Genomic DNA, 12,500 nt, shown 5'->3' with positions numbered 1-12,500 from the left:
TTTCAACGTTTTAAACTTCCTGATTTATGCACTTCAGTTTCCCCCTGAATCTGCCTTGTACTTCTTTGCGTGTCTCCTTTCAAGTACTAAAGGATCATAACACATTGTCTTCCCGTTTTCTTTTACTATTTAGAGATGCACTCCGTCTTTTATTTACTCAAACTCGTCACAGCCACTCGCACTTATACAGATGTTGGACTTACTACCCAGGAACATTAGAGAATTAGAAAAGTAATCTCCCACGGTCACCTTGAGTCACCTGAGCTCTTGCAATCGCCTGTTGGTGCTTAACACTGAGGGGACATCGGTGCTTTTTTTCCTCCTCCTCTTCCTCTTGCTCCCTATTCCCCTCCTTTGCCTTGATTGTGGTAATAGTGGTAGTGATGTCTGTGAAGGTAACGGTACTGTTTTTCTCTCTCTCTCTCCCTCCTCCTCTTTGGTTGTAGCAGTAATGGCAATAGTGAAGGTAACTTGGTAATAGTGATGTTGATAGAAGTAATAGTAGTAGTAGTAGTAGTAGTAGTAGTAGTAGTAGTAGTAGCAGTAGTATGAAAAGAGATGGATATGAAACTAACGTAAAAAAATACTGAAGATTAGTTCATTGTGGTAGAGAGAGAGAGAGAGAGAGAGAGAGAGAGAGAGAGAGAGAGAGAGAGAGAGAGAGAGAGAGAGAGAGAGAGAGAGAGAGAGAGAGAGAGAGTATAATGGAAGCACGTAACAGACAAAACACTAATTTAAATGTATCACACACACACACACACACACACACACACACACACACACACACACACACACACACACACATTCCTCTCACTCTTTGCTGACTTTTCCTTGTTATCTCCGCCTGACCTCCTCCCCTCTTGTCATTTACTTCCTGTCTCCTCCTTCTCCTCCTCCTCCTCCTCCTCCTCCTCCTCCTCCTCCTCCTCCTCCTCCTCCTCCTCCTCCTCCTCCTCCTCTTCAGAAAACCTACCGAGCACAACAGGTACCGACACAGATCACCGTCCATATTAACATCACGTCAAACTCGCTACAAGAAATTTACCTTTTTGCTTGAAAGACTTAGTATGCATCGCTGTCTCTGTCCACCTGAATATGTTAATTGCCGCTCCACCTGTCCTCCCATGCCCCCGCCATGCCCTGCAGGGACTTGATGGGAAGGGGGAGAGGACGGGCGCCTGTCATGTGCCTGCGAGGGCGTCCTTGAAAAGGGTAATGTGCTATGTTGAGAATACACTCTTAGGAGATGCTGAGGAAGTGTTAGTGTGCGTGCGTGCGTGCGTGCTTGCGTGTGTGTGTGTGTGTGTGTGTGTGTGTGTGTGTGTGTGTGTGTGTGTGTGTGTGTGTGTGTGTGTGTGTGTGTGTGTGTGTGCAGCACCAACACATAGCCGCCAGCAGGGCCCCGTTACCCTGCCTCACCCGCCCCTCCCCCACAGACTCCTTCGCCGGCGGGTCTGACGACGAGGAGGAAGAGTCCATGGACGTGAAACCGCCTGTGGAGACCAACAACAACACCAGCACCCCCCCGGTGGGCGGCCACGGACCTATCTCGGCGCCCCCGCTCACGGCTAACCCCAGCGGTTTGGTCTCCTCGCCCTCAGGACCAAACACGCCCACGGGAGGTGCGGGGCTCTCTGTGGCCATGATGAGCGGCGGGCGACCCAGCACGCCCACCAGATCTCTGGGGGTAGTGCCGCCCACCAGCACCACGCCGCTGCTGGAACCCATGAGTGTGGGCGAGTCCAAGATTAGCACGCCCTTCGCGGGCTTCAACGTGAGTATGTGCGGGGTGAGTGTGGCGTCGGGCCGGCCTGTGGTAGTGGCTGCCGCCCGCTTGGGAAGGGACGAGGAGGCCGTGAGGGTGAGTGAGGCGGCGAAGGAGCGAGCCGGAGACACTCCAGGGAAAAAAATACTAACAGAAAGAATGCCGGAGAGAGAGAGAGAGAGAGAGAGAGAGAGAGAGAGAGAGAGAGAGAGAGAGAGACGGAGGAGGTAGCGGGGACAACTTTTTTCGGCGGTGCCCGGCCGGGCGGCGCGGCGGTCCTGCATTCATTTCCAGGCTGAGTGGCCGCCGCCAGCACTGGGGAGCCGGGGGGTGCAGTGGGGGTGGCGGGGAGGGAGAGCCGCCGGACGCACACACACTCACACTGGCCTCCTCTCCTCTACACGCACGAGTGACGCATTCTTAACCCAAGATGAGTGGGAAGTGTGTGCGCATATGTATGCGCACACACTTCCCTATACTTACTATTAACTTTAGTAGTATTAGTGAATTTATTTGTACTTTTTATCTATTGTTCTTTATATGCACTGTGGTCAATAAACTATCTATCTATCTATCTATCTATGTATGCATGTACGTTTGTATGTAACATGCTGAGAGAGTGAGAGACAAAAAGGAGAGGGTACCTGTGTGTTCATCTGTCCACGCCTCCTGTGCAGGTTAGCATCTCCCGCGACACGCCGCCCACGGACAAGGACGGAGGCAACTTCCACGACTCAGACGTGTCCGACGCGGAAGGCAGCAGCGAGGTGAAGGAGCAGGCGAGCAGCGCCGAGGCGAAGCTGGCGGACGACGAGAAGGTGAGAGACATGAGTAATGGAAGATGTGCTTGAGTATTAGGACAAGGGCAAGTTTCAAGAGCTATGAAAGAAATGTAATATTATCAATCTAAGTGTAATTAAGTTTTAAGGACGTTTCTAAAGGTTCGGGAACAATTCTATTTCTGAGAAATGAATTTAAGGGTTGCAGGCGACTTTTACAGTCTTTAATTAAGGTTACAAACAATGCCAGTGTAAGTAATGAATATAGAGGTTGGAAAGGAATTCTGAAACCATAATGATTATTTAAAAGTGAAGAGAAAACTAATTACAAATGAAGAGTTATGATAGAAAGTGAACTTTAAAAAAAAAAAAAAAAACGATTATAAGGGGAAAAGGAAAAATACACTTTAAAATTCACCGCAAATAATTTAATGGACAAACTTTCTTTTCAAAAGGACAATAAAGATACAATGGAAATGAAAGTAGATCTCCTTTCTTCACAATCCATTAGTGCAGCGTTCCTTACCTTCCCTGACCTCAGCACCCCGAGAGACAGATCTGGACAGTCCAGCACCCACAGCGTGCACCACAAAGCCTAGTGACACGCACACATACACACTTCATGCAAAAGAGTGGCACGATCATACAAATGTAGTGTTTTCAATACCATATTAAAATACACCAACACAGTTGACGATAAGGATAAAGTTAATCAAACAAGAAAAAAATACACTTTTCGAAAGTATTCCTGTCACACTTCAGTGTCCCTTGCAAGGAACACTTACTACTTTGTACCGCCACACATGCGACACTTCGCAGCATCTCCCTTGAGGTGACTACAGCTCCCCTTGGAGGTGCCAAGACGCTGCTGTTCAGAGACACTGCATTACTCATTCTGGCTACCTCATGAGGCATTATATATATATATATATATATATATATATATATATATATATATATATATATATATATATATATATATATATATATATATATATATATATATATATATATATATATATATATATATATATATATATATATATATATATATATATATAATGCCGTTCGCAAGAAATAAATGATTGGAACTTCCAAAAAGTTGATATATTTAGTTTTGTAGATGTCTTCACTTTTGAAACAATTCAAGTAACGATAAAAAACAAGACAAATAAGAAAAATGGATTGAGCCTTTCTTCTTCCCCTTCCATTCATGACTTTCTTTACCTCTCCGTGGTGGTGTTGCAGGGTGGAAACAAGAGACGAGGACCAAGAACGACCATCAAAGCCAAGCAGCTGGAGATTCTGAAGAACGCGTTCGCCTCCACACCCAAACCCACCAGACACATCCGGGAGCAGCTGGCCAAGGAGACGGGCCTTCCGATGCGCGTGATACAGGTATGTGCGTTATGTTACTGGATGCTATCGGCACAAGTGATCTGCCTCCCATGTGTTGAAGCGATCGCTGGTTGAGGTATTTTTCTTGCTCAAGAGAAGCAGCTAAACAATGTACCACTTCGTCACGTGTTACAGGAATTTTGTCAACTGAGGACAAGCGAATACAGTGACACTGCCAGTGACCGATACTCGATGAGTGGTGTATGTATTCCTCTCTTCTTCTGAAACGTAAGACAAATAAAAATAAAGATTGCATTTCCACGTAAACCCTCACTTGATTATATAAAGTACCGGGATTATCTAAACAGAAGTAACCTGGTAAATTACAAGTAAATAATGATTTGAGTAGATATATTTTGCCGCATGTCTCAAAACAAGACAAGATCAACCAGAGAGTGAGAGCATCAGGCAGCGGTACTGTCACAATGTCCGCGTGTACTCAGGTGGCAAAATTACAGCGACACACTTGCAACACTGAGTATATTGCATTTGTTCAGGCAAGGTGAGGGTGAGGCGCTGGGGTGCTTAACATGAGGTGAACGTAAGGACAAAGCTGGTTTTTGTGGTGATATTTTACTTTCATTTACGTGGCAGACGGGAACGTGGCGGGCATGTTTATTAATATTCGCTGTGATATTTTCCCACCCTTTAACTGGTGATAATGTGCGTAATAAGCAGACCAGCGACAGTGTTATCACGTATGTCATTCATGCACGTGACAGGAACAAGGACATGGCGGCTTTGTTAATGTTCGTTTTGTTACTCTCTCACGTCCTCTAATTGGCCACAAGAACGTGATCAGGTTAGCAGTGTCCGTACTTCCACGAACGTTAGATATGTACTTAATGGGAACAAGCAAGTGGTAGGTTTGTTAATGTTCTTGGTGGTGTTATTTCCACGTCAGTTGTCGGGGAATTACCGCGGTGGTGGAGCGGAAGGGAGGCAAGCACAGGTTACGGTGGCAGTGGTTGGTGGTTGTCTTACCGCGGCGGCGAGTCCTGAAAGCTCCTGACAGTAATAAAACGCCTGGATCTTGGTGTGCTTATTCTCCCTTTCTTACCTATATTTCCATACACACACACACACACACACACACACACACACACACACACACACATTGTTCTTGCATGTTCTGTAGTGTTTTATTTTAAGATAACTTATACACCATGAAACATATAACTAATCAATCAATCTCTCTCTCTCTCTCTCTCTCTCTCTCTCTCTCTCTCTCTCTCTCTCTCTCTCTCTCTCTCTCTCTCTCTCTCTCTCTCTCTCTCTCTCTCTCTCTCTCTCTCTGTGTGTGTGTGTGTGTGTGTGTGTGTGTGTGTGTGTGTGTGTGTGTGTGTGTGTGTGTGTGTGTGTGTGTGTGTGTGTGTGTGTGTGTGTGTGTGTGTGTGTGTTCCATCACCAGAAGGAAACATTTATTTCCAGTCCTTTATTTATTCAAACTTAGGCTTATCTTATTCATTGACATTTACTAGTTAGGGGTCTTGATGAATGTGAGTAATCGAGAGAGAGAGAGACAGAGAGAGAGAGAGAGAGAGAGAGAGAGAGAGAGAGAGAGAGAGAGAGAGAGAGAGAGAGAGAGAGAGAGAGAGAGAGAGAGAGAGGAATCATTCAACCACGTTCCGTCAAAATCAGATAAACAACCAAATGGAGATCTTCTATTCACCACCCTGAAGGTTTCCAGGAATATTATAAAGTTGCCGCTTTTAAAAGGTCCACTTGACGTTACGTATAATGCTCAGACTTTTATTTTCCATCACTGTGCAATTTTTTTTCTTTTTTCTTTTATGTGGTAGAGTTGCGCTCAGAAGTTACTCAACCTGTCTCTCTCTCTCTCTCTCTCTCTCTCTCTCTCTCTCTCTCTCTCTCTCTCTCTCTCTCTCTCTCTCTCTCTCTCTCTCTCTCTCTCTCTCTCTCTCTCTCTGTATTTCTTGTTTTTCTCCAGTTTCAAATCCTCAGATCGCTTTGTAAATCCTACCATCGCCAAACTGTCGGCATATCATTGTTAGTGACGAGCCAATAGGAAAAATCAAAAGAAGAAAAGATAAATTTATGCATATGAATATAGTTCTGGGATAAATTTTTGGGTATATGGATGGGGATATAGAGTTTCCTTTCTTTCTCTCTTTCATTGAGACTGGCACGTGTTGGTTTATCGGATTCCTGTAGCTTCCCCTCTACTCTTGTATTCATGTGATAGCATTTAATATTTAGAGAGAACGCGAAGCACATTGGAGGTGAGTGTGGCATGTTGCCTGACTACTGGCCACGACTGTGCCTCTGTATGTGAGGCTTTAACTCAGGGAATTTAACCCAAATATGTAAAGATGCATAAACACCCGATTTCACGCACCCGGTTTAGATACGTCTCGCATTTTTGTAACTGTCGATGTAAAACTCACGATCATACTGGAAGGTAACAGTTCCGTCGATTTGGCTTCCTTAATTACATTAATTGAATTGACATACCTGATTCTCCCTACCTGGTCAAGTAAGAGGAGATTCTCAGTTTTCTTTCTTTCGCACACGCGCAAATGAGAGAGAGAGAGAGAGAGAGAGAGAGAGAGAGAGAGAGAGAGAGAGAGAGAGAGAGAGAGAGAGAGAGAGAGAGAGAGAGAGACATGGGGACTAGTACAGAATGCATATCTATCACGGGACGCCACCAAATTATGTTAAGCAGGCTGGTTTAATGGGCGGTAATAGAAGGGAGGGTAAACATGCTTATTTTGGCAGATCAATCTGGCCCCGGACTTACCTGTATCCTGCTGCTTACCTCCATTACCTGGGAGTTAATGGCACCTTATTAGGCCTCGTAAGTCTCTCTCTCTCTCTCTCTCTCTCTCTCTCTCTCTCTCTCTCTCTCTCTCTCTCTCTCTCTCTCTCTCTCTCTCTCTCTCTCTCTCTCTCTCTCTCTCTCTCTCTCTCTCTCAACACAGCATGACGTATGACATATATATATATATATATATATATATATATATATATATATATATATATATATATATATATATATATATATATATATATATATATATATATATATATATATATATATATATATATATATATATAAAATGAGTGATCGTGGATAGAATAGAACATAATGAAGTAGGTAGAGGAGAAGGGATAATGGCCGCTGTGTGATGGTGTTCTATCTTCCTCACCCATCCCATTACCGCTGCTGATGAGACCACTGCTAGGTGCTGTTGCTCCTTCCTCTTCTTCTTCTTCTTCTTCTTCTTCTTCTTCTTCTTCTTCTTCTTCTTCTTCTTCTTCTCCTTTTCCTGTCACACTACCATGCTTCCTTTCTTCATCGTCATTACGTTTTTCTTCCTCTTTTTTCTTTCTTGATTTTTCTTGTTTCGTGTTGTTGTTGTTGTTGTTGTTGTTGTCGTCTTCTTCTTTTTCTTCCTCTTCTTCTTCATCTTCTTCTTATTATTATTATTATAATTCTTTCTCTTCACCTTTACCTTTTTTAGACGGTTTTGCCCCTCCCTCCGCCCCCCCACCCTCTCTCTCTCTCTCTCTCTCTCTCTCTCTCTCTCTCTCTCTCTCTCTCTCTCTCTCTCTCTCTCTCTCTCTCTCTCTCTCTCAAAGCTTATTCTCTTGTTCATCGTTTCTATTTCCTCCTCCTCCTCCTCCTCCTCCTCCTCCTCCTCCTCCTCCTCCTCCTCCTCCTCCTCCTCCTCCTCCTTCTCCTCCTCCTCCTCTTTTCACTACGAATTTATCTACACACACACACAACAATATATGAAAAATAATCTAATGAAATCTACTTGTTTTCGTTGAAATGCAAAGAGGGATATATTAACCAGTTTTCCACGTTAGTCTTCTTCGTCTCGTCCTTCTTTTCCTCAGTTTTGCCAGTATTAGTGTGTGGTGTACTTTCCGAACCAAAGTAAGAATTTTCGGGGAATAAACATTGTAATATGTACCGAAAAATACTGCATGGATAAAGTGTTTATCCAGAAAAAAGAGAAATTATTTCTATACAACTAACTAGAAGAGAAGAAAATGTAATGAAGCAAAAGAATGCGCTTGTCAAAAAGTATCCTTCATAGATTGTTACTTGTTTTCTAAGGAAGAAAAGTTGGGGTCGGAGTTTATATCAAAGTTGGGTTGTGCCAAAAATATATGGAGATGTGATAGACAGGCTCGAGTTCGCGGAATATACAGGTTGTGTAGTGGCGAGGCACGTTAATGTGTGCTGCTTTACCGCTGATGAAGGTCTTTAGGTTTTTTTTACAGTACGCAACCTACAACGCTGCCTCCTCATTTAATTATGATCCTTACACGAAACTTACGGGATGAGTTTTTAGACACATGTTCATATTCTCAGACGTTTAGGTGTCCTACTCTTACTATATATATATATATATATATATATATATATATATATATATATATATATATATATATATATATATATATATATATATATATATATATATATATATATATATATATATATATATATATATATATATATATATATATATATATATATATATATATGGTCATGGTTTTGAAGTGTTTCCGAGATTGTAGTTATCGTTTAACACTAATTCTGCACCATCAGTTTTATTTTCTCACCTCATTATTTTTAGCACGACAGAGTCAAGTACACCAGCACAAGAGTGTTACATAAATAAGATTTGTCAGGGGATCTGAAACGTTTCGGCGCCTCATCTTGGCTCTTTTTTAACAGGTCCTATTGAAATTTACTGAGGTTTTATCAAAAAGATTCTGTAATATACTGTAAGTGAGATCAAAATATTTTGAGGATCCGATTATTCACTTCTGTGATTTTTGGAAAAATTTCTTGAGAACAAAGCAGCATTCTGAAACGCTTTCCGTTCATATAATCTCATAAGGACTGGGATCACGAAAGCCCCCTTGAAAAAATAATAATAAATTAAAAATAAGAAGAGCGAAATGAAACACTTAAATCTTTGAGAATGTAGTACCGTATGTCCCACATGTGCCAAAATGTTAAACAAATAGACGAATACAAAATAAACAAATAAAAAAGTAATCAATAAATTAAAAATAAAGTATAACAAAAATAAAATTAAATAAATAAACAAATAAACAATAAAGAATAAGTGAATAAAAATACACACACACACACACACACACACACACACACACACACACACACACACACACAAGAACATTCAACACCTAACACTTCCTCCTGCTGTTCCACCTCAACACTCAACGCATGACGCAATCAAATAAACGCCAGGAACAAGGCAGGCTCCCTCACGTCGCCGCCATAAATATCCCATTAGCCAGTCTATAAAATGAAAAGTAAATGTTTAAAGTTGTAGCGAGACAAGAAATTTGATCCCTTAGTTGTTAAAAGCTTCATAACAGCAACTGAATGTGTGATGAGATGAGAAAGAAGTAGTGAACAGAGCACAAGACAAGTAAACTCTCCCAATTCTTTTTAAAATCTTTTGCCTCAAGGATGTGTGGGGGAGAAGAACGGAAGTGGAGTGGAAGGGGAAGAATGGAAGATTGACGATGTACAGAGAAGTGAGGGTGAAAGTTTAAAAGGTAAGACAAAAAAAAAAAAGGTATACGAGTGTTGGAGTGAAACGATAATGAAATGAGAAGATAGATAAGGGACGACGATAGAAATGTAAAAGGCGTAAAAAAAAAAAAGGAAAGAGACAAATGGAAAAAATGCAAGACACGGAAGATACATAAGGATATAGGTGAAATATAAAGTGTGTAGATAAGAAAGAAAAAAAGAGTGAAAAGAATGTGGAAACGAAGGAGAAGAAGAGACAGAAAAAATATCAAGACGAAGATATAAAAATCAAAGGTATATAAAGGAAAGGAAAGGAAAGAAAAGGAAAGGAAGGAAAAGTGAAGAGATTGTGAGTGAAGGAAAAGACCTTGTGAAATGGAAGTAATGGAGACAGATGAGAAATAAAACGTAAAAGGAAGCAGGAGACAGCGAAGCTAGGAAGAGAAAGAAACAGAAGAGAGAAAAAGAAAGAAACGTCGAATAGAAAAGGACAGAAGGAAGCGGAGAGGAAAAATCAAATAAAGGACAAGAAAAACGGAAAGAGAAGTTGGAAAAATGAAAGGCAAAGAAGAAAGAGAAAAAGAGGCAGAAGGAAATGGAAGAGAGAGAGAGAGAGAGAGAGAGAGAGAGAGAGAGAGAGAGAGAGAGAGAGAGAGAGAGAGAGAGAGAGAGAGAGAGAGAGAGAGAGAGAGAGAGAATAAGGACAAAATTTAAGAGGAAGTGGTTACATATATTGTTAAAAGATCCCCTTGATTACCTGAGCAATTTTTTATCAACTTCTTTCCTTCATTCTCTCCTCCCTTACTTTCTTCCCTCCTTCTTCTCTTCCCACCTTCCTCCCTTTCTTCTCTCCTTGTTTATTATGTTTATCCTTTTCTCCTTCAGGCTTTTATCCTACTCTATTTCCTTATTCTTCATGCCCCTTCTTTTTTTCTTTCCTTCCTTCTTTTGACTCCTCTTTTCTTCTTTCTCTTCTTTCCTTCCTTCCATTCATTCTTGCCTCCCTCCTTCCTTCAGCTTCATCCCTTTTTTTTTCCTTTCTTCCATTTCTTCCTTCCCATTGGTCTATTCATTCATCCATTTTTCCTTCTTTCATATCTTTCTCCCTTCGTTCTTCCTTCTGTTTTTCTCTCCCTCCCACCCTTCCTTCCTTCCTTCCTTCCTTTTTTCCGTCTCTCCTTCCTTTCCTCCATTTCTTTCCTCTCTCCACTTTTCGTCCTATTGTATTCTGTTGTCGTAAGTTTCTTTCCTTACTTTTACGTTTCATTTTCTCTGTGTAACATCACACACACACACACACACACACACACACACACACACACACACACACACACACACACACCATAGAATCACCCTATACGGTTCTCATTCTCGTTTACTACAAAGTCCCCCACAAACGTTTACTGATTAAATTAAAATCACACGGTATCCAAGGAGATGATTACATTAAAATCACACGTTATCCAAGGAGACGTGTTGAGATTGGTAGAAAACTGGCTAAACAACCGTAAAGAAAAAGTAATAATAAATGGAAAAGCATCCAAGTGGACTAATGTAACCAGCGGGGTGCCACAGGGATCAGTCTTAGGACCTGTTCTCTTCCTTGTTTATATAAACGACGTAGATGAGGGTGTTACCAGTATGATATCGAAGTTTGCTGATGACACCAGACTAGCGAATTTCGTAGTCTAACGAACAAGAAATAGAAATGCAGATTAATCTAGACAAATTGTCAGAGTGGAGACAAACCTGGCAAATGAGTTTTAATGCTGATAAGTGCAAAGTGCTTCACATAGAGTATCGAAACGAGAAAGCAAAGTATATTTTGAATGGTACCCAGCTTAAAAGTGTTGACAGTGAAAATTATTTAGGAATAACAATATCGAGTAGCCAACAATGTCCAGAAGTCGTAAGAAAGGCAAACAAAATAATTGACTTAATCGGCAGATCTTTTGAATATAAATCTAAGGATACAATCCTCATTTTGTATAACTCTTCAGTCCGTCCCCTTCTGGAATATTGCGTTCAAGCATGGTGCCTCTACTACCAGAAAGACATTGATAAATTAGAAAGAGTTCAGCGTAGAGTAACAACAATTGTACCAAGGCTAAGAAAAAACATACGAAGAGTGTCTTAAAGAATTAAATCTTTTCTCATTAACACAAAGAAGACTATGAGGCGACTTAATACAGGTGTTTAAAATCAAAGGCATTGATGATTTTTAAACACATGGACTGCAGTAAATATTTCACGATAGATTTTTCAAATTACACGCAAGGAAACGGTTGCAAAATTGTTGGGAAATCCCTCAACTCTCATGAATCAAAAAACTATTTTTTTTCCACCGAGTAGTTAATCTATGGCATGGGCTTCCTCCAGACGTGATGCACTGCAACGCCGCACAGACTTTTAAATGCCGTCTTGATAAGTGTTTTGCCTCCAATTCGCGGCTAACAGCATTTGTTTGTTAGAGATTAACTTCCATGCCCCCAGGAAATGGGAGCACCTCATTTTATGTATTTTCTTTCTTTCCTATAAAATTTCCTTCGGGTTTTTCCTTCTCTAACCCCATATTTGTTTCCGACCTGTTTCCTGTACAGCTTATGCCGGAGGGAGGGGAGAGTGGGGAGAGAGCCTTCTGCTTTGCTGTCCTTTTCTTCTACTATCACCTCAGTAGTCTTAGGTCAGGTCGTCTCGTGAGGACCGCAAGGTCTGTTGTGGCCTGCCTTTCTACGTAACTCTCTCTCTCTCTCTCTCTCTCTCTCTCTCTCTCTCTCTCTCTCTCTCTCTCTCTCTCTCTCTCTCTCTCTCTCCTACTCATCCTCCTCCCCCTCCCAGCGTTACCACAGAGTCCTCCTCCTCCTCCTCCTCCTTGTCACCAGCCTTGCCTCCACGTGACAACGGCGCCGCCCTCCACCACACCAGAAGAGAATTCAATACTCCAGGCCGTTAGAAAAAATAATAAAAAAAGGATAAATAAGGGCACGGGAGGCGAGGGAAATAGAGGAGGGAT

At 41.7% G+C, this 12,500-nt stretch overlaps 1 protein-coding gene across 4 annotated transcripts in view; it reads left to right on the top strand.

Annotated features, from left to right (window-relative positions):
- The window catches only part of LOC135090030 (LIM/homeobox protein Lhx1-like), a 137,643-nt gene that overhangs the window by 114,357 nt on the left and 10,786 nt on the right, over positions 1–12,500 (top strand). For 2 of the 4 annotated variants that reach the window (XM_063986262.1, XM_063986260.1), the window contains exons 4-6: positions 1,437–1,789; positions 2,443–2,583; positions 3,793–3,942. In XM_063986262.1, the coding sequence (XP_063842332.1) occupies positions 1,437–1,789; positions 2,443–2,583; positions 3,793–3,942 (644 nt within the window). The remainder of the gene's footprint in view (positions 1–1,436; positions 1,790–2,442; positions 2,584–3,792; positions 3,943–12,500) is intronic. The other 2 variants (XM_063986263.1, XM_063986261.1) reach the window with 1 other exon arrangement.

Source organism: Scylla paramamosain, chromosome 34, assembly GCF_035594125.1.
Source record: "Scylla paramamosain isolate STU-SP2022 chromosome 34, ASM3559412v1, whole genome shotgun sequence".
In the NCBI taxonomy this organism is placed as follows: Eukaryota; Metazoa; Arthropoda; class Malacostraca; order Decapoda; family Portunidae; genus Scylla; species Scylla paramamosain.
The sequence above is the reverse complement of the archived record's forward strand: the minus strand, read 5'-3'. Positions and strand labels throughout refer to the sequence as shown.